This window comes from Oncorhynchus mykiss, chromosome 18, assembly GCF_057628025.1.
Source record: "Oncorhynchus mykiss isolate SJ-2025 chromosome 18, ASM5762802v1, whole genome shotgun sequence".
In the NCBI taxonomy this organism is placed as follows: Eukaryota; Metazoa; Chordata; class Actinopteri; order Salmoniformes; family Salmonidae; genus Oncorhynchus; species Oncorhynchus mykiss.
In genome coordinates, this window is record NC_143039.1 from 33881140 (window position 1) to 33905176 (window position 24037).

The window sequence follows — 24037 nt, forward strand, 5'->3', positions numbered from 1 at the left end:
CATTGCTTTTCTACAGACAATGGAATTCTCCGGTTGGAGCATTATTGAACATTTATGATAAAAACATCCTAGATGTTGATTCTATACATCGTTTGATATGTTTTTACGACCAGTAAATATAACTTTTTGGAATTTTCATCCGACCTTTCCGCTGGAAGTTGCATGCACATTTCGATTTGTTTACCAATGGCCTAACAAAAGGAGGTACTTTATCGAACAAATGAAACATTTATTGTGGAACTGGGATTCCTGGGAGTGCATTCTGATGAAGATCATCAAAGGTAGGTGAATATTTATAATGCTATTTCTTGACTGCGCAACATGGGGGATATTTCTGGTTTGGGCTCTGAACTCAGATTATTGCATGGTATGCTTTTTCCGTAAGTTTAAAAAAAAATCTGACACAGCGGTTGCATTAAGGAGAAGTTTATCTAAAGTTCCATGCATAACACTTGAATTTTCAGCAACATTTATAATGATTATTTCTGTAAATTGATGTGGCTCTCTGCAAAATCACTGCATGTTTTGGAACTACTGAACATAACACGCCAATGTAAAATTAGATTTGTGGATATAAATATGCACTTTATCGAACAAAACATACACGTATTGTGTAAGATTGAAGTCCTATGAGTGTCATCTGATGAAGATCATCAAAGGTTAGTGATTCATTTTATCTCTATTTGTGCTTTTTGTGACTCCTCTCTTTGGCTGGAAAAATGGCTGGGTTTTTCTGTGACTTGGTGGTGACCAAACATAATTGTTTGTGGAGCTTTCAGAGTAAAGCATTTTTTAAATCAGACACTGTGGCTGGATTAACGAGAATTTTATCTTTAAAATGGTGCCTAATACTTGTATGTTTGAGAAATGTAATTTATGAGATTTCTGTTGATTTGTATTTGGCGCCCTGCAATTTCGTTGGCTGTTGGCGGAACCCCGTTCCCAGACAGGTTAAACACAACTTGTATGCATTTGATTTATACTCTTTTCAAACGAGGAAATACTTATTACATACCTGGATCATCCGGTGCATCATGCATGTGTCCCCCTCCACCTCCGTCACTACTCCACTCAGGAGAGATTCCCCTATAATACTGGCAAGTCACTCATCAAGGGGGTTGAGCTCCGGTGTCCCAGTGGCACAAACACTTTGTCTGTGTAAGGCTATGCGCCTTTTGACCACGTTTTTTTTTTCTTTCTGAGAGGGTCCGACCTTTTGAGCCAGCAGCATTCACAGCGTCCGCCACATGTTGCCACTCTAACGCCTTTTTGGAATTTGTAATTCCCACACTGTGTCCACCAAACAATATATTTTTTTCTTGTTTCAACCTTCCCTTCAAGAACTTCCATTTTACACTGGGTGAAATTTTTATTTTTGCCATTCTGTCGGGATTTGCCGCCATTGTCGTCATGCAGTCAGTGTGGGTGATTATTAATTAGGGGCGTTTCACTGACTATTTATGGGCAACCATGGGCGTGGCAAATTTTGAGTTTATTGTGATTTATAAAGGGCGACTGGCGTGGGACATGCGTGCGCACTGACCTCAACCCAAATGAGATGATTTGGGATGAGTTGGACCGCAGAGTGAAGGAAAAGCAGTAGGTGTGTCCAAACTTTTGACAGGTAATGTTTGTTATTGAAGTTATACTGCCTATGTAATTACTAGGTAGAGAAGTACAGTGCTGTGAACACATATTTGCCCCTGTCTAATTTTCTCTACTTTTGCATATTTTTGATACTGAATGTTTTCAAATCTTCAACCAAAACCTTTAGATAAAGGGAACCTGAGTGAACAAATAACACATCAATTACATACTTATTTCATTTATTTCATAAACAAAGTTATGCAACACCCAATGCCCGAGTGTGAAAAAGCCATTTCCCCCTTACACTCAATAACTGGTTGTGGCTTCAATGACTCCAACCAAACGCTTCCTGCAGTTGTTGATCTGTCTCTCATGTTGATGTGGAGGAATTTTGGTCCATGCAGAACTGTTTTAAAGCATGAACTGCTCGTTCCAAGTCTTGCCAGGACATCTCAATTTGGGATTGAGATAATCAGAAAGTGGACAAATACTTTTTCATGGCACTGGTTCCAGAGTCGCTTAAAGACAAAACTATACTTTTGTATATGCAGCGGTTTTCTAAGGAATGTTAAACACCAATGGGCAAAGTGTGACCGAAGGTTTAGAATCATCATTCGTAACCCTGGGAGTCATAGGATGTTCAATCCTTTAAAAGCGTAAACATTAATCAAATTTTTCTTCAGCCAGACCACACACACACTGCCCCCCCCCCCTCTTAGTAATTGTATAAGTGTGCCCTTTGTTCACCATTGTCCTGTAGGATTATTGTTACAATGTCCGTTGGTTGTGTGAGTATCTGTGCTGTGTTGTTTTGGCTTTCGTGCCACTTGTATTGTGCAAATGACTATGGGTTTCGTCCCGTGTGGAATCATTGTATGCGTGTATGTTATGGGTCTCGCCTCTGTGTATTTATTCGAGGTACTCCTCGCTCTTTTGTTTGGGTTTCAACCCGGTGTTTTGTATACGTGTTTGCCTGGTCTTTGTCCCCGTGACTTTACACTGTAATTTGGGTCAATAAAAACCCCTATTATGCCTGTCTTCCGATCCCTTTATATTTGTGTTTTTTCCCCAGAAATGATTGCTTGCTGGTACCTTCATGTGTGTGTAAAATATAACTGTTCTCCGGTTTTTTTATTCATTGATTTTAGGTGTATTCAAATGTATATCAATTGTTTAGCTGTAATAGAATGTTCATACACTGTATATTTGACTGTGATAATGAGGTTGTCTCAACTAGCTATCTATTATTTATTGAACACCCTTTTTCTCTGGATAAGAGCATCTGCTAAACAACTAAAATGTCAAATGTAAATGTTTTTTGGGTTCCATGTAGAACATTGTAGACATTTCGTCAGGGCATGGACTACAAGGTGCTGAAAGCGTTCTACAGGGATGCTAGCCCATGTTGATTTCAATGCCTCTCAAAGTTGTGTCAAGTTAGCTGGATGGATACAATATGTAGCATTTGCATAGGAGAACCCTTTTGGGTTCCATGTAGAACCCTCTGTCAAAAGGGTTCTACATGGAACCCCAAAAAGTTCTACCTGGAATCAAGGGTTCTTCAAAGGGTCCTCCTATGGGGACAGCCAAAGAACCTGTGATGGAAATGTTTAAGTTTGTGCTTTTCTAATAACCGATTTCTATATTCTATTCATGTGCTTTTCTAATAACCGATTTCTGTGTTCATGCAAGTAACTGATTGAACGAATCCTCACTATCAGTATCTGCAATTTGGCAGTATGCCCAAAACCTTGTTTTGAGAAAGGGATATCTCAGTTTCAAGGTCTCAGCTTAGAGAAGAAGCCTTGTGAGGTATTGGTCTGTCACATGCATGACCCAGTATTGGTCGGTCACATGAAGGAAGCAAACTTTAATGATGAATTAATTATGAATGATGAATAAGGCTAAATCCTGCAAATATAATTTGTCTATATATAAGAGAACTAACAGGACTGCCCCGGGTAGAGCTCCTGATCAACATGTGTACTTGGTGCATCGAGTTGGTTGGTACCTCTCTAGAGTGCTGATAATAAACCATGATTATTTAAGATGAACTTGTCCCTGTGTAGAATTTCCACGACAAACCCTTTAAGGTTCTAGATAGCACCTTTTTTGTAATGCGAGATCAGTATGTAAAACATTTACATTTTACATTTAAATTACCTGGTGCCATGATTGAAAAAACACACCTATCTCTTTCATAAGTTCTTTAAAGTTGTTTAAAATAAAAGCTCATTTAAAAACGTTTTTGAAAATGGATATAGAGCGTTATATACAAAAAAACATAATGTAATCATGAAGTTACTTCAAATTCAATATCCTCTAAACAGGAAGTCACTTTAAATTATTGCATAATATACAATATTTTGAAAGCAACTTGTTTGTTGCTTGGCAGCCGTCGCATTGGCTGGATCAATTATGCAATAAGGAGAAACGATTGCATGATTAAAAAGTTAAAACTGCTAATTAATTTAATGGAGCATGAATACAGATTTTGGTGCAACACTTAAAGCTGGAATCCTTAATGCTGAAACGGCCACGTCCGTATGCGATATTACAACAACAAAGAAGTGACTGCAAACAATGAACATGTCATTGTACTGCAAAAAATGTTTTATCATGCTGCGCAACGCTCCTCAGCTCGGCAACAAAAACAACAACAACGGTGGTGACATTAGTATGGAAATTATACCTTTGACTGGTTTCCCAAACACAGGAACAAGTAGCTGTAATGACAGTCTTTTAAGCTGGATTTTGGCCCCACAACAATCTCCATACAAATTGACTTTCCTCAAAAAGAAATGTAAAAAGCTCCACTGTCTAAGACAGTCTTGAGCAGAGAAATCTTGAGCAGAGTAATTGGATTAATGGGAGAATGAATCTAGAGACAATGGTTACAATGCATATGTCCTCATCGCTTCTATCGTTTAAAATTATCATTAGCGAAGAGAAGGTATGTTTACTGTGCTTCGATCCTTTCCCTATTCATCTGTTTCATCACTTGTCACATTGATCTTCTTCTCCCGTCATTCCTCGTGCCCTCCATCCAATGTCAAGAACGTAAAGGGATCTATTACCAATAGTTTGCAGCCCATTGCGGCTCATTTAGCAGTTACACTTTGAGAGATCAATCTTCCCTTCCTGATGACACATTTGGCTAGTCACCGTGATCCTGTTCTGTTCAGCTAGCCCGCCCGGTGCCATTCAATTTCACATGCTGTCTCTGTACCCCAGGCAGGCTGTCTTTCTCTCTGTCTCTCGTGCTCTGACTCCCTCTCTTTTTATCCTTCTCTCCCACCCTCTACCCCTCACTCCTCTCTCTCTTTACCCCCCCCCCCCCCCCCCGTACCTAATCTAGAGGCTAATTACCACCAGAGGTGATGGAGGGACCAGGTTTAAATTACACTGCATTAATCAAACCGTCCCGAAACAACACATTATTTTAACATACTCATTAGATTGAATTAGATGAAATTATTGAACCTTCCCTCTCTGCAGACAGGTCAGTTGATCTATAGTCTATCTAGAAAACAGCCTGTCCAGGAAATTTACAAATAGTGGATCCTAAAACATGTAACTAACTCTGTCTGACACTGCCATTAAGGGTAAATAAGAAGGCTAAATGATTATGCAGACTAAACAAAGTATGGTAAATAGTGTGTCAGAATGCAAACGCACTGAGTTGGCACTTGGCAGTCATGCCATGTATGCATGTATTGGTATTTAAGTCAGATGGGATATGCATAAATCCTATTGTGATGAGATAGGTTTGTCTGCCCTATTCACTGCCAGTTTTAATGCATCACAGCTTGACAATCCAGGAAATTAGACATTTGTTGCAACGGGGGTAAAGCCCCTTTAGGAACCATGCTTAGATATGCACCACTGCAGACATCTGTGTCATGGGGCCACCCCTATTGCTCCTGCCTTCATCTTCTCCTTACACCTCCTCCCTAAACCTCTTTCCATCAACAAAGGATGAAGCTTGCTGATCAGTGCTCACATTTCCCCTGACTAAACAATGCCAATTCCTTGTGGTGTGCCCAACATGTATTTCTATTGAATATGTAAATACTGTACAAATACACAGATCACTAACAGCCCTGTTCTGTTCTGACAGTTACATTTAGAGTTTAAGGCTAGCTGGGGTAAGTCAATAGTGAACTTGAATCAAAGGAAAGGTTTATCTTGTTTCTCTGAATAAAGTGTTGGCTGGCAGGTCTGCCAGACAAAATAGTTGTGATGTTTGATTAATAAACCAAATAGCTTTGTTACAAAAAACGTTCCCTGGTAAGAACGTGAACATTTGTGGAAATCCTTACAACCAAAACACAATGTTTCAAAACCAAACGGAAATCACTTAACTTCTCATTCAAAACTTCTCTATACTGTACATACAAGCTTTCTCTCTCGAAAAAAAACAACTTCTGGACACTGAACAGCCAAACGTCAAACGTCATATGGTGATGCGGAGCGGAATTGAATGCTAAACAGAGCAACAATTTCTTTGTTTCACACTGAGTGGTGATGTGATGTTTCCTCTGAAGGCTTGCTGGGAGCAGATGGCGATACAATATGAGGACAGGGCCATTAGTGAATTCTTCAGTACTTTGGACACTTTGGAGCTGTCTGTTCAATGGGAGGATTGGGGACCACACGTACACACACACACACACACACACACACACACACACACACACACACACACACACACACACACACACACACACACACACACACACACACATACACACACACACACACACATACATACACACCACACACACACACACACACACACACACACACACACACACACACGTACACACACACACGCACGCAGACTCTCACTGCCTGCAGGCATGAGCCAGCATAGTCAGATGGCTACCGACCAGCCTCAGTCTGTAAAATGACATGCCCACAAAGCTCACAGGTGGCTGAGAGGAAGAAACAGACAACCATTCCAGCATATTGGCGCCACATCTTTCCGCTTGTTTGTTTGCCATTGGCGTTGTCTAACTGTCTATACGAGCCATGTGCTGCCATCACACACCACCTCACCACAAAATAGAACACTGTGATGGAAATGTAATGAAACCATATGGTCTCATTAGAATATGTGGAAATAGCAACATTTAATCACTGAAGTTAAATGTCAACCAATCTGACATATTATGTCACTAGAGGTGACATTACGCAGCTAGGCGAAGATACAAATCTAATCTCTGCGGAGTATTGAGTTGTGAAATGAGATTGTAATTCAGTTGGATTACCACAGACAGTGCAAAATCTTCAAACTAAATCATTGACTTTTGTGACTGTCATGCTTCATGAGGCCTGTGTCTATTTGTCGTGCAGCTCCCAACTGTGCACTAACTGTGTTTTAGTCACAAACAAACAGCCACACAGCTTCCATGCAGAAAATGTGGTTCTCCACTTAATAAAACACACTGTTTGTTTTTGATAATATCAATTGGATGTATTGCTTGACTAGTTAACTGTGAAAGGTCAACTCAGTCATTTGAAAAACATGAAGAAATACCACTGTATCAAAGTACTAAATTATTGATATAAAACAGAGTAGATACAGTAGATGGCTGGTACAGACAAAAGGAAATTGATGATGAGTTTATGTTTAAACAATGAAACAGATTAGCCACTCAACCATTTTGCCATTTTGTAGTGGAGTGTGTCGAGAGCTTCAAGTTCCTCAGTGTCCACATCACTAAGGACCTATCATGGTCCAAACACACCAACACAGTCGTGACGAGGGCATGACAATGCCTCTTCCCCCTCAGAAGGCTGAAAATATTTGGCATGGGCCCTCAGATCCTCGAAACGTTCTACAGCTGCACCATTGATAGCATCTTGATTGGCTGCATCACCACTTGGTATGGCAGCTGCTCGGCAACCGAACACAAGGCGCTACAGAGGGTAGTGTGTATGGCCTAGTACATCACTGGGGCCGAACTCCCTGCCATCCAGGACTGCTATACCACACGCTTTCAGAGGAAGGCCCTAAAAAGACTCCAGTCATAGATTGTCTATCTGCTACCGCACGGTAAGCAGTACTGGAGTTCCAAGTCTGGGACCAAAAGGCACGGCATCTACCCCCAAGCCATAAGACTGCTAAACAGTTAATCAAATGGCACCCCGAGACAATTTATATGCATGGACACCCTTCATTATTTATTTATCTTAATTGTTTTGACTCCCTTACACTGGCTCTATGCACACTCACTAGACTCTACCCATACATACTACACTGACACTGCAACACACACACACACACACACACACACACACACACACACACACACACACACACTACATACGCTCACACAAAACACACACATACACACATATTGATGTCACACACACACAGACACGCACACGCAAACACACGCACACGCAAACACACACCCACACACACATACACACACACACACACACACGCACACACACACACACACACACACACACACTGTTTATTATCTATCCTGATGGCCTAGTCACTTTTACCCCTACCCACATGTGCATACTGTATTACCTCAATCACCTCAACTTCCTCGTACTCCTGCACATTAACTCGGTACTGGTACTCCTTGTACGTATATAGCCTTGTTATTGTTTTTATTGTGTTACTCTTTCCTTTTTTATTTAGCAAATATTTGTTTTACTTTTTAACTCTGCATTGATGGGAATGGGCTCGTAAGTAAGCATTTCACTGTAAAGTCTACACCTGTTGTACTTGGCGCATGCGACCAATAAAGTTTGATTTGAACTGACTTTACAGTACAAATGTACCAATATACAGGACTGATCAAAACAGATTACAGATTACAGACGGAAATAGCATCAATAGGACAAACATATGGTTTTTGATCAAATCGTGGATTAACAAACTTGGGAATAAGGCTGTAAAAGCGAAGTGCTCTTACAGTAAGCAAAAGGTGTCTATGAATATGTTTGAAACACATTTAAATGTCTCAATGAAACCTGAAATTGAACTAGAAATCTAGAAAATCACAAAGGCATTAAAGGGCAACCTTTTCTCTTTGCTTTCGATCAGATCAATATTCAATTCCAGTTTCAATCATTTGACATAATCTGCATGGACATCATTTGAGCAGTAAATTCTCCCTGCTTATTTGGGTGGCGGTGCTCGGCACTCTGCACCTTGAAGCTGGTGTCATAAGGTCAAGTCGTGGAAAATGAATTGTATTTTATTAATGCAGCGAAGGAGAAACCGAGAGGCACTAATGAGAAAGACCACTTAGCAGCAAATTAAGAAGAATCCTGGTGATTGATGACATTAATAGGAATACTGATCTGGGTGCTGTTGTGAATATCTAAGATTTCAGAGTCCATTATCTCATACACATTTAAGTAGGCTAATTACCATTGCAAGGACAAGGAGGATACAGGATCAACTTCTCCTAGTGAGATGGTTGTTATCCATTTTCAAACAAAGGACAAATGGAATATGCTCTATATCCCCTTTTCTAACTGTGGATTCAGGGATGGTGCATTGCAGAGCAAATGTGCATTATAGTGTTACAAAAGGCTAACAGCCTCTTTGAAACAGAAGTGGGCTTAATTCATTGCAACCTGATGCAACCCAAGCTTACTGCTCGCTCTCTCTCCCTCTCTCTCTCTCTCGCATTCTCTCTCTCTCTGTGTCTATATCCCTCTCTCTCACTCTCACTCTCTTCTTTTTCCTTCTATTTCACCCCGGGCACTCAGGAGGATGTGTGCCCATGCAGAAGCAGAGTACAGACTTTTAAGGGGTCTGTCAGGAATGACTTTTCATATAAAGAGGTACAATTCCAAGGAATTATATGTTGTGTTTCTTCAGTGTAGATGGCCCACAAACATACATGAAATCCAGAACAACACACACCCACACACACGCACACACACACACACACACACACACACACACACACACACACACACACACACACACACACACACACACACACACACACACACACACACACACACACACACACACACAGGATGTCGCTATTAAGCACGAGAATGTTATTGTGATGCAGTGATGATTTATTATAGTCTGACGGGGGAACAAAGCGACCCACTTGGAGAATAATTAGAAATGGGCTGAAACACGACATCATCAATGTTTTCCCTCTTTTACCCTTCTATAACTGTGATTACTTTTTTAAAACATATTTTTTTTTTGTGGTAAATATTAACCAAAGTCAGATCGACAACGACACCTGCTAGGGGAGTCTAGACAGTGTAAAGTCTGAAGTACTGTTTGAGAATAGGTCATAAGGTCATAAAGTCATAAACATAGCACCATAAGGTAAGGTAATAGCACCACAAGGTCATCGCACCACAAGGTCATCGCACCATAAGGTTATCGCAACACAAAGTCATAGCATCATAGCATCATAAGGTCATAAGGTCACACAATAACAGTAGTGTACTGTCCTACAATTGCATCAAACAAGTATTAAACCCTCAAGCTACCGTCTAGGGTCTTTTTGACCCCAGAGGCAAATTTGTGATCATAGCCCAAATCTTGAAGAACAAGTACCATCTCCACCCGGCACAGCCAGAAGAGGACTGGCCACCCCTCAGAGACTGGTTCCTCTCTAGTTTCTTCCTAAGTTCCTGCCTTTCTAGGGAGTTTTTCCTAGCCACCATGCTTCCTTCTACATGTGCATTGCTTGCTGTTTGGGGTTACAGGCTTGGTTTCTGTATAGCACTTTGTTACATCTGCTGATGTAAAAAGGGCTTCATAAATACATTTTATTTATTGATTGATTGACTGACCATGTGCAAAAATCTAAATGACCTTAGATATATGCTTAGTTGCAGTCAATGCAGCTCATCAAGCTATGTCAGTGGCATGCATACTTGGTAAAACTGTAATACAGAAACCAGCTACCCATGAATATACACATAGGGGGTGCATTTTCACACAGGTTTTACGCCAGTGTTTTACCCATTTATGCTGGCCAGCACCCGTGTCTCACTCTTAAATAAATAATAAGAAAAGGGTTCTATTGCTTTCTTCATATATGTCACCCTTAACCTTTTTGAGTTTAAAAAAAAATCAGAACTCCAGGGGTTCTTCTTCACTGAACCAAAACTGGTTCCATATAGAACCTTTGTGTTCCATATAGGGTTCTTTGTATAGGGTTCTATATGGAACCAATTTCTGTTTTATATAGAACCATAAGGGGTGCCATATATGAAGCAAACATAGAACCATTTTTGGTTCTATCCAGAACCTTTTTCTCTAGGAGTGTGGGCCATGGCTCCGGCAGACCTGCTCTTACCTGGGACCAAAGCCAGGCCACTGGTACTTTTCAGCCTGCATTTACATAACAATGGCCAGCTGTAACCTTTAACACTTTCTCACAAAGCAACTGTTTTGATTATGCAGAGGTTGTTGATTCTGCCCTTCACAAGTCCTTACTGTCAGCCCTAGCTATGGAAACAACAATTTCCCTAGTTTAACATGATGGTGTATACACTAGTGTCACACTGGTGTTACAGTTGAAAAGCAGCATTAATGCTGTGTTGGTGTGTATTATCAGAAAACAAAAGATTATACTGAAAATGTTCTATAAATACCAGAATTCCTGTAATATCCTCGAATATTCTATGTGTAACTTACTTATATGAACTTATATGATAAGCTATACCATTTGGTTTGAAGTGAATATGAGGATTTGGGTATGATTTTTGAAACATCCTGTCATAGGCTGTACCACCATTTTTTCAATAACAGCAATGCTAATGCTGACTGTGGGGTAAGTTACACTTAAAAAAACGAAGCCATATTTTTGGTCTCCCAGGACCACTTTTTTAACTGAATTGAATCACTTTTTGTCAGTAAAATGATGTTTATTTTAAATGTTGGTCAACTGCCACTTTAAATATGGCAGTCGTTGATACCACATAAATACAACAAAATAAACATTTACTTCAAAATTCTGAAAAAGAAAATGATAATTTAATCAAATGATGGTAAACATGTTTTTTTCAGTACTATTGTATATTGTACATTGGAAAACAGCTGCACATTTTCGAAAGAATATGCTAATTAAATGTCATTTTGCTAAAATAACAGTATGTTTTGGTCATTTTTTATTTCAGATAACATTAATCACATGTGTAACGATGTTTTGATAAGAAATAAGTTGATACTTTGTGAGGATTGTTGCTTTTTCCAAAAGTTTGTTATTGGGGTCAAAATGACTCCAGAGGATTAAACGTGTAGCAGTAATGGTATAATATAAATAACTTGTTTTTTTAGAAGTAAGAGAATATTACTAATATACTAATTAGTATACTAATATACTAATATATACTAATATATATTAATATACTAATATACTAATATATAATATACTATATATAGTTATCTTAGTTACTTTACACACTTTGCCAAATGTTCAATTGTCCTATACCACCTTACATTCAAATATTCAGGAACTGACCTCCAAGACAAACATTCATTCTGTGATTCATTTTAAAGTGTCACCTCTCAGCATATCAGAAAAATAATTGTAATTTAACCATTTAACCTTTGTAGAGGAGAGATCCTTGAATTCCTCCTAGTTTAGACACACACAGGCCTATAGCCAGGCTTTGCTTCGACCCTCATCGGGGAGAGAGGAGGTACAGTAATATTTAATAGGCTAGAGTCTCTACTGCTATTTCTCTGGAGGATACGGTGCCTCAATTCATATCTGAGTCCTTGGAAGAAAAGTTATTACTGTGCTTTCGTCCCAAATGGCACCCTATTCCATACATGGGCCCTGGTCAAAAGTAGTGCATTATGTAGGGAATAGGGTGCCATTTGCAAGATTCTGAGCTGTGACATTCCATTGGTTCAGCTACATTGGATTGGGCCAACTAGTCTGTCGGGATGATAAGCACAAAAAGCTTCCTTCCTCTTAACCATGAAGGAGATGCATAGATAGTGCTGCCAATGTGTGGCATGAGGTACTTGCTATTACACACTTGAAAATGTGGGGGCTCAAAATGCACCGTAACTGCTCAGTGAATTAGGTAATGTACCACAGCCACCAGGGCTGCCAGAAAACTTGTGGCGAGACAGCATTTGCCCCAGTTCTTTTCAATCACCAAACACGTTTACCAGACGTATTCATTAGTTTATGTCATGGGGGAAAAAATGCAATGGAAAAGAAGGCAGGCGTTTCTTATTGGCCAAGTTGACATAGTACCTCCTCCAACTTTAGCCTGTTTGCCTCTGTTTTGTCTAGTGAATACAACCCTGTTACTGGGAATTCACACGGTAACCCCCACGCTCACTGCGACAGGTGGATTCACTTATCAGTCACAGTGGTTTCCTAGCTACAGCCCACAGAGCCTTATCGACCACGCCTCTCAACAACTAGTTTGGTTCCACCAGCACCTCGTTGTTTGACTCGGCATTCGGTTATCCTGACTAGAACCAAAAAATGTGATCATATTACTTCAGTGCTAGCCTCCCTACACTGGCTTCCTGTCAAGGCAAGGGCTGATTTCAAGGTTTTACTGCTAATCTACAAAGCATTACATGGGCTTGCTCCTACCTATCTCTCTGATTTGGTCCTGCCGTACATACCTACACGGTCACAAGACGCAGGCCTCCTAATTGTCCCTAGAATTTCTAAGCAAACAGCTGGAGGCAGGGCTTTCTCCTAAAGAGCTCCATTTTTATGGAACGGTCTGCCTACCCATGTAAGAGACGCAAACTCTGTCTCAACCTTTAAGTCTTTACTGAAGACTCATCTCTTCAGTGGGTCATATGATTGAGTGTAGTCTGGCCCAGGAGTGGGAAGGTGAACGGAAAGGCTCTGGAGCAACAAACCGCCCTTGCTGTCTCTGCCTGGCCAGTTCCCCTCTTTCCACTGGGATTCTCCGCCTCTAACCCTATTACAGGGGCTGAGTCACTGGCTTACTGGGGCTCTTTCATACCGTCCCTGGGAGGGGTGCGTCACCTGAGTGGGTTGAGTCACTGATGTGATCTTCCTGTCTGGGTTGGCGCCCCCCCCCCCCCTTGGGTTGTGCTGTGGCGGAGATCTTTGTGGGCTATACTCGGCCTTGTCTCAGGATGGTAAGTTGGTGGTTGAAGATATCCCTCTAGTGGTGTGGGGGCTGTGCTTTGGCAAAGTGGGTAGGGTTATATCCTTCCTGTTTGGCCCTGTCCGGTGGTGTCCTCGGATGGGGCCACAGTGTCTCCTGACCCCTCCTGTCTCAGCCTCCAGTATTTATGCTGCAGTAGTTTATGTGTTGGGGGGCTAGGGTCAGTTTGTTATATCTGGAGTACTTCTCCTGTCCTATTCGGTGTCCTGTGTGAATTTAAGTGTGCTCTCTCTAATTCTCTCTTTCTCTCTTTCTTTCTCTCACTCGGAGGACCTGAGCCCTAGGACCATGCCTCAGGACTACCTGACATGATGACTCCTTGCTGTCCCCAGTCCACCTGGCCGTGCTGCGGCTCCAGTTTCAACTGTTCTGCCTTATTATTATTGGACCATCCTGGTCATTTATGAACATTTGAACATCTTGGCCATGTTCTGTTATAATCTCCACCCGGCACAGCCAGAAGAGGACTGGCCACCCCACATAGCCTGGTTCCTCTCTAGGTTTCTTCCTAGGTTTTGGCCTTTCTAGGGAGTTTTTCCTAGCCAACGTGCTTCTACACCTGCATTGCTTGCTGTTTGGGGTTTTAGGCTGGGTTTCTTTACAGCACTTAGATATATCAGCTGATGTATGGACTATATAAATAAATTTGATTTGATTTTAATTTGATTTGGTTAGTGCTATCCGGGTTCCTTGGGACATCTCTACTCTAAACCCTAACCCTAACCTTAACCCTTACCTTAACCATTTTAAATGTCAACTTCCATGGGGTAAAGTCAGTGTTGGGACATCCCAAGCATCCTGATAGCACTGACTCTCTGCACTCTGCACTGTTTTATTCATATCATATGTACAGTATATACTGTATTCTAGTCAATGCCATCTTATTCAACTATTGCTGTATATATACATAATTCTATCCTGCGTATTCTATAGATATACAAAATAATCTATCCACATACTGGCCATGATGTCTATATTGTCTGTAAATCCCATCACATACAGTACCAGTAAAAAGTGTGGACACACCTACTCATTCCAGGGTTTTTCTTTATTATTACTATTTTGTACATTGTAGAATAATAGTGACGACATCAGAACTATGAAATAACACATATGGCATCATGTAGGAACCACAAAAGTGTTAAACAAATCAAAATATATTTCATTTATTTTTGATTCTTCAAAGAGCCAACCGTTGCCTTGATGACGGCTTTGCACACTTTTGGCATTCTCTCAAACAGATTCATGAGGTAGTCACCTGGAATGCATTTCAGTTAACAGGTGTGTCCTGTTAAAAAGTAATTTGTGGAATGTCTTTCCTTCTTAATGCGTTTGAGCGAATCGGTTGTGCTGTGACAAGGTAGGGGTGGTATACAGAAGATAGCCCTATTTGGTAAAAGACTAAGTCCATATTATGGCAAGAACAGCTCAAATAAGCAAAGGGAAACGACAGTCCAGCATTACTTTGAGACATGAAGGTCAGTCAATATGGAAAATGTCAAGAACTTTTAAAGTTTCTTCAAATGCAATGGCAAAAATCATCAAGCACTATGATGAAACTGGCTCTCATGAGGACCGCCACAGGAAAGGAAGACCCAGAGTTACCTCTGCTGCAGATGATAAATTAATAAGTTAACTGCACATCAGATTGCAGCCCAAAGAAATGCTTCACAGAGTTCAAGTAACAGACACATGTCAACATCAACTGTTCAGAGGAGACTGTGGGTATCAGGCCTTAATGGGTCGAATTGCTGCTAAAGGACACCAATAAGAAGACGAGACTTGCTTGGGCCAAGAAACACAAGCAATGGACATTAGACCATTGGAAAGCTGTTCTTTGGTCTGATGAATCCAAATTTGAGATTTTTGTAAGACACAGAGTAGGTGAACGGTGATCTCCGGAGGGATGACGGTGTGGGGGTGCTTTGCTGGTGACACTGTCAGTGATTTATTTAGAATTCAAGGCACACTTAACCAGCATGGCTACCACAGCATTCTGCAGCAATACGCCATCCCATCTGGTTTGAGCTTAGTGTGACTATCATTTGTTTTTTAACAGGACAATGACCCAAAACACACCTCCAGGCTGTGTAAGGGCTATTTGACCAAGAAGGAGAGTGATGGAGTGCTGCATCAGATGACCTGGCCTCCACAATCACCCAACCTCAACCCAATTGAGATGGTTTAGGATGAGTTGGACCACAGTGTGAAGGAAAAGCAGCCAACAAGTGCTCAGCATATGTGGGAACTCCTTCAAGACTGTTGGAAAAGCATTCCTCGTGAAGCTGGTTGAGAGAATGCCAAGAGGGTTTAAAGCTGTCATCAAGGCAAGGGTGTCTACTTTGAAGAATCTAAAATGTAAAATATGTTTTGATTTGTTTAACACTTTTTTTTGGTTACTACATGATTCCATATGTGTTATTTCATAGTTTTGATGTCTTCACAATTATTCTACAATGTAGAAAATATAATAAATAAAGAAAAACCCTTGAATGAAGTAGGTGTGTCCAATCTTTTGACTGGTAGTGTATACGTATATATTTATACTCAGGACTCCGACATTGCTCATCCTATTATTTATATATTTCTTAATTCCACTTTTAGATCTGTGTGTATTGTTGTGCATTATTAAATATTACTGCACTACTGGAGCTAGGAACACAAGCGTTTCTCTACACCCGCAATAACATCTGCTAAATATGTGGATGCGACCAATAAAATCTGATTTCATTTGACTTGGTTTCTTTCTTTGCTCACACTCCTCTCTGATCTGTGGAATCTGACTTTGTGAATGTGTTATCTAGTGGAAACTCTCCTCTCCTGTCTGCCTGGCTTCCTGCCGCATGATAGAGTGAACACACATTTTCATGAAAAACAAGGTATGTGTTAATAAAAGCAGTTTAAAAAAGCAGTTGAGTTGTCCTCTAAAACTATCTAGAATTATCCAATCTATAGCTAGCTAACAAAACTACTAATGTTTTTAGAGTAGGCTAGCTATATAGCTAGGTAGCTAACATTAGCTAGCTAGTTTTATGCAATCATGCAGCCAACATTAGCTAGCTAGTTTTATGCAATCATGCAGCCAGCAGCTAACCAGTATTGTTCGTTGGCATATTATTTTATTTCCACTGCTGGTAAATACAAACAAATGTTTTTGTTCAAAGTACAAAACCTACAAATTCTGCCACAGAGCAGTCTACACAGACAATATGAACACATTTGTCCAACCTTAACAGATGGATGGCAAATGCAGAAATATAGAATTGATGGTTTCTAGCACCACCATAACTTTCACAAATACAGAGACAAGCAGCCATCATGACATCGGTCTTTTCAACTAGCTAGTGCATAGTGACACCTATTGTTATGAACTGGTAATGCAGGTTTGGTTAGAATAGAGTGCTATAGAAATGGGGGGTATTATTTTCAATGAAAATGTTGAAAGTAGCTGATTTAATGATTGAATATATGAATTCTAAAGGCAATCAGTTCCTACAGTGAGCACCAGGGAACCAATCTCTGGTGGGCCAGATAGAGACCAAGACAACAACACAAGCATATTTGTTTTATGACTTACACATAAAGAATTGTGTTCAGTGTAACCCTCCCTGCCTTGTTAAAAAGTGTATAGTCGTGGCCAAAAGTTTTGAGAATGACACAAATATACATTTTCACAAAGTCTGCTGCCTCAGTTTGTATGATGGCAATTTGCAAATACTCCAGAAATATGAAGAGTGTTCAGATGAATTGTAATTCATTGCAAAGACCATATTTGCCATGCAAATGAACTGAATCCCGCAAAAATATTTCCACTGCATTTCAGCCCTGCCACAAAAGGACCAGCTGACATTATGTCAGTGATTTTCTCGTTAACACAGGTGTGAGTGTTGACGAAGACAAGGCTGGAGATCACTCTGTCATGCTGATTGAGTCCGAATAACAGACTGGAAGCTTCAAAAGGAGGGTGGTATTTGGAATCATTGTTCTTCCTCTGTCAATCATGGTTACCTGCAAAGAAACGCATGCCGTCATCATTGCTTTGCACAAAAAGGGCTTCACAGGCAAGGATATTGCTGCCAGTAAGATTGCAGCTAAATCAACCATTTATTGGATCATCAAGAATTTCAAGGAGAGCGGTTCAAATGTTGTGAAGAAGGCTTCAGGGCGCCCAAGAAAGTCCATCAAGCGCCAGGACGGTCTCCTAAAGTTGATTCAGCTGCGGAATCGGGGCACCACCAGTACAGAGCTTGCTCAGGAATGGCAGCAGGCAGGTGTGAGTGCATCTGCACGCACAGTGAGGTGAAGACTTTTGGAGGATGGCCTGGTGTCAAGAAGGGCAGCAAAGATGCCACTTCTCTCCAGGAAAAACATCAGGGACAGACTGATATTCTGCAAAAGGTACAGGGATTGAACTGCTGAGGACTGGGGTAAAGTCATTTTCTCTGATTAATCCACTTTCCGGTTGTTTGGGGCATCCGGAAAAAAAGCTTTTCCAGAGAAGACAAGGTGAGGGCTACCATCGGTCCTGTGTCATGCCAACAGTAAAGCATCCTGAGACCATTCATGTGAGTGGTTGCTTCTCAGCCAAGGGAGTGTGCTCACTCACAATTTTGCCTAAGAACACAGCCATGAATAAAGAATGGTACCAACACATCCTCCGAGAGCAACTTCTCCCAAAAATCCAGGAACAGTTTGGTGACGAACAATGCCTTTTCCAGCATGATGGAGCACCTTGCCATAAGGCAAAAGTGATAACTAAGTGGCTCGGGGAACAAAACATCAATATTTTGGGTCCATGGCCAGGAAACTCTCCAGATTTAATCCCATTGAGAACTTGTGGTCAATTCTCAAGAGTCGGGTGGACAAACAAAAACCCACAAATTCTGACAAAAATTTATTTTTCAACGTCTACTGATTAACAATGTGTGTGTGTGTGTGTGTGTGTGTGTGTGTGTGTGTGTATAGAGTGACATTAATATTTAAAGACATGTTTAGCATAACACAGCCCTGCTATAGTAAACTACAGAATGTAGTGCCTTCAGAAAGTATTCACACCCCTTGACTTTTTCCACATTTTGTTGTGAGCTTTAGTGTCACTGGTCTTTGTTGTCCAATGCAATTGTTGTCTCTGGCTCTTTTGATATCAGATCCAGAATGAAAAATAACAAGGCTTGTGGTCGTTTGAAAGGGTTTGATCCACCTTAGGACAGGAGTGTTTCCAAATCACATGACCCGACAAAAAAAAAAACAACCCTATAGTCATAGCACAGATGATAAGGGAAGCGATCTATGGCAATAACATTTTGTCATAGCCTACGAATAGTACACAGAGTTTTACCTGACCAAGTCATGAGACCAGGAAAAACTCCATGCCCCAGAAAAAACACAAATTCATTTTTCCATACCATTTTCTTTAACTTGTGGTGTCCCCTCCATATCCTCTATCATTAAGACACAATTCGTACTTGCTAAGGCAGCAATGGAGTTGTCAATATTGGATTACCTCTATAAAAAAAAGTTGACTGTGGATAAACTGTAATGATATTGGTCATTTATGGTCGATCTAGTGTTGGGCGTAAGGTCTTCCTCCAGCAGTAGCCTAGCCCATATTTCAGAGGTTGATATTGGTCCAGCAGGCTAAACAGGTGAGCATGTAATGAACAAACTGACCGGATGGGTTTCATTAACCAGTAGCCAGTATCTTAGTGGACATACTGATGTTGAGCAGGTATACAGCCTACTACCTACCGTATTTTAGTATTTAGTACCATTGTATGGAGTTTCTTTGCGTGATTATTTTTTTCATTGACACATTTTCAACTGCATATAGCCCTAAACATTAGCAATCAATGGTGAATTAATTCCCATCTGTTATAAATATATCTGAACAAGCCCGTATTGTTAAGGCTTTGCAACAAAATGGTTCATGTGGGTGGGTTATAAAGTTAAAACAACACATGGAAAGTGGTAGCCTACCTAATGCTCAGTTATACAATATCAAAGAATCATCTTATTTGGGTTAAATCACTGGATGAATAGAGCAGACTTCCGTTCATCTCCTGCATCATGCATGTTCTCTATAATAATAGCATTCAAAAACTTCCATCAGAATTCACATTATTAGTGACAGTGCACATCACACACAGTAATTCAGAGATTTGTCATTCGGGGATTTGTTACAAGGCTTGCTAAAGAACACAACACATAGGCCGACATGACAAAAAGCCAAGGACAAGGTCATAAAATGATTTTGGAAATCTATGATTGTGAGGTGATGATGATGATGATGTTGATGATGAAAATATACTAATAGATGGCTTTTCGACAGTAATAGCACAACAAGAACTTGTTTTACCTTGATCTGCCCCCGCAGTTGTCAGCATTTTAGCAATTTGAAATAATCCCGATATGGTCAAAAAAGCTAAAATAAAGTCGGACATCGTTGCGGATCAAAACTGGCCGCAGCACTTCATTCACTCACGTTCTGGTCCGGTTGTAATGTTCAGAAATGTCAAATGAAGATTGCCACTTCGCTTGTCACGCAAACCTTTCCGTTTTACCTATACCCCTTCCCAGCTGTATGTGAGCGAGTGGAGGACACTGAAAGCATGCAAGAGATAGAAAAGGTAGGAGGGGAGGAAGGCGGGAGGGAGGTAGGGTTACCGGCGCGGGGAGATAATGTTTCTATCACTTTTCAACACTGAGGGTCTATATTACATAGCCTGGCCTCTCATTTGAAAACGTGACGATGTTTCTCGTGTGTGTGTGTGTTCGTGAGAGAGAGAGAGAGAGAGAGAGAGAGAGAGAGAGAGAGAGAGAGAGAGAGCGAGAGAGAGAGAGAGAGAGACTATAATTTTAATTGACAGTAGGGAAGTACATATATGTGTATCTCTTCGCCTTCATCTACAGTAGTGTATTCTGAGAATTGTCAGTAATATTGAATATTGAGGTACACAAATCTCAGCACTTTTAAAGGGATAATGCTTTCCAGAAGAAGTATTGGATTACTTAGTCCAGGGTTTCCTAAAGTAAGTGGTGTAAAATACTTAAGTAAAAATAATTTAAAGTACTACTTAAGTAGTTTTTTGGGGGTATCTGTACTTTACTTTACTATTTATATTTTCGACAACTTTTACTTTTACTTCACTACATTCCTAAAATAATGTACTTTTTACTCCATACATTTTCCCTGACACCCAAAAAGTACTTGCTACATTTTGACAGGAAAATTGTCCAATTCACACACTTATCAAGAAAACATCCCTGGTCATCCCTACTGCCTCTGATCTGGCGGACTCACTAAACACATGCTTTGTTTGTAAATGAATGTCAGAGTGTTGTAGTTTACCCCTGGCTATCCATAAATAAATAAAAAAACAAGAAAATTGTGATGTCTGGTTTGCGTAATATAAAGGATTTGAAATTACTAATACTTTATTTTAGATTCTTAAGTACATTTTAGCAATTCCATTTACTTTTGATATTTAAGTATATTTTAAACCAAATACTTTTAGACTTTTGCTCAAGTAGTATTTTGCTGGGTGAATTTCACTTTTACTTTAGTCATTTTCTATTAAAGTATCTTTACTTTTACTCAAGTTTGACTTTTGAGTACTTTTCCCACCACTGCCTAAACTCGGCTTTGCCCCTCCCCCCAAAGAATGTGCACTGGGGATGATGGTGACGACCTAGGACCGAGTTTGGGAAATCCTGATTTAGTCCAGCAATCTGAGTAACTAAGGGCTTCTTCTCTGCAGGGCCCATTGTGTATATCAACCCCATTTTAGTCTGTTAAAATCATTAGTCTCCTCTCCTTTCCTCTCCTCTCATTCAAGTCCCACCACTGAGCCTGCCAGATCTTAAACTGTAATGATTCAGCCACTGTCTGATCTCTCTTGTTTGGTTTCCCCTGAGGTGATGCAGCAGGATGGTCCCTCCATTCTCTCTATTAGCCTGTGGCAGCCCCACTCTCCATGCCCTTTTTCAAATATGGAATATGCAGGCCAGGGGCAGCCTAACGACACAGATAAAATACCCCAACTGATGTGGATGTAATAATGTAGTGTAATTGCAAAACCATTCACTGTATGTCCATGCAGTGTGTGTGTGTGTGTGTGTGTGTGTGTGTGTGTGTGTGTGTGTGTGTGTGTGTGTGTGTGTGTGTGTATGTCAAAGGTCAAGGTCAAATAGGGGGGGCTTATATTTGTCCTGTTTCACTGCATGTACAAGTGGATAACCTGTACGAGTGTCAGGAAATGTAAATGTGTTTTTTGCATATCCCACTCCCAGAGTGGGATCACAGCCAGGGATCCCATCTCATCACATCCCGTCTCATCCCATCTTTCAGTTTTCAGAGATTGTCATTCCTCACCCATATGCCCCTGATTGTTTACAGACTTGTGCTGGACCTGGGGTACTGGTAAAGGGGCAGGCTCCTGAATTTCAATCGAGCATCACAAAGGAGGTCAGTGTCCTAGGAGGGAGTTAGCTAGCTGAGTGTTCCAGTCCCCCGGCGTAGTGGATGAACAGAAGCAGCTGCTGCCTGCCTTGCTAACTGTCTTATACTACGCTGGTGGAGCCAGAGCCACACCAGTGAAGCTTACAGTACAGTCTCAGTCAGAAGACAGACAGGTCCAGAGTGCAAGGGCCTTCTCCACCCCCTCCTGGGCAATCATAGAGATGAAGTACTGAAATTAGAAATGGCATCCAACATACACATCTAGAATCTCTTGTGGAAGGCTAATGTGCCCAGTTTCGAAAGACCTGCAGCTTATCCTCACCCTAAGATTTATTTCCACTCCCTTGTCCTGGCTTGGCTTTTGTGATATTTTAGGTTCCTTATTATCATGTTCATCCAAATAAATAGTGTGTGGTACTTCGCTGCCCCCTACAGGGCTTTCTTTTCATGTACACACAGACAGAGCGAGAGAGAGAGAAAGGGAGAGAGAGAGAGAGAGAGAGAGAGAGAGAGAGAGAGAGAGAGAGAGAGAGAGAGAGAGAGAGAGAGAGAAACTGGGTGAAATACCACAGTGTGCCATCACAGCAGCAATATTTGTGACCTGTTGCCACAAGAAAAGGGCAACCAGGGAAGAACAAACACCATTGTGAATACAACCCATATTTATGTTTATTTATTTTGTACTTTAACTTTTTGCACATCTCTACACTGTATATAGACATAATATGATATTTGAAATGTCTTTATTATTTTGTCATTTCTGTGAGTGTAATGTTTACTGTTCATTTTATTGTTTATTTCACTTTTGTTTCTTATCTACTTCACTTGCTTTGGCAATGTTAACATATGTTTCCCATGCCAATAAAGCCCCTGAATTGAATAGAATTGAATTGAGAGAGAGAGAGCGAGAGAGCGAGAGAGCGAGAGAGAGAGCGAGAGAGACAGAGAGAGAGACAGAGAGAGAGACAGAGAGAGAGAAGATGAAAAAGATAGGAGAAAATCCAATAATAGAGACCAATTCCAGCATCACTGTCTAGAAGGCTAGCTGACAACCAGTCAATAGTGCTCAGTAAGGAGGCCATGTAGCCCATAAAGATGCGTTATCCTCCATGTTTCTGAAGAAGAGGGCCCTGGAGACCTGTCCCAGCACAAAGCAGAGGCAGCAAAGAGCTCCTCTCTTCTTACAAATGAGCCACAGAAGAGTCCATTAAAACCATGGAGGTCAGCACTTGTCATATCCCAACATACAGTACAAGCTATCCAAGACCTTCAATATATAGCTGACATTGAAACAAAACAAAGTTATCTGTGTGAGTAGACTGCAATGGCGTGGGGGAGATAGAGGATAGTGGATACACTCTAAGAAGTACACAATTTACTTTCAATCGTATTGTGAAGAGATCTACACATGTGTATGCTGCTTTTAGATTTTGTTACAATGTGAGATGCTTGGGCTAGTTTGAAGAAGAGCAGTTCTGTTCGTGGTGAAAAAGCAAAAGCAGCAAGGTTACCTCTGGGACAGCTCCATTGTATACAGTACCACAACAAACAACTATTCCCTATATAAGTGCACTACTTTTGACCAGGGCCCATATGGCTCTTGTCAAAAGTAGAGCACTATTTACAGGGAATAAGGTGGGTTGGAACCAACCTCTTGCTCAACCTCTCCTTCTTCTGAATTGACTACCTTCCTACACAAGCCATGTCGATGTAATTGTCAGACAGATATCCCTCCTGAAGCCACCAAACATCCAAAATGAGCCGTTTATAGTATGTAGAAGTGAAACAAATATGCAAAGGCTTATTATGACGCTTTGAAGGGTTTGTGATCGACCACCCTTTGTGACTGGTGCCTTA

At 40.8% G+C, this 24037-nt stretch overlaps 1 protein-coding gene across 1 annotated transcript in view; it reads right to left on the reverse strand.

The window, feature by feature from the left end:
• lrp1ba (low density lipoprotein receptor-related protein 1Ba) overlaps positions 1–20268 on the reverse strand; it is a 202551-nt gene extending 182283 nt beyond the window's left edge. Inside the window, exon 1 of the mRNA XM_036952429.2 lies at positions 20078–20268. Within this exon, the coding sequence (XP_036808324.2) occupies positions 20078–20162 (85 nt within the window). The 5' untranslated portion in view covers positions 20163–20268. The remainder of the gene's footprint in view (positions 1–20077) is intronic.
• Positions 20269–24037: the final 3769 nt, after the last annotated feature.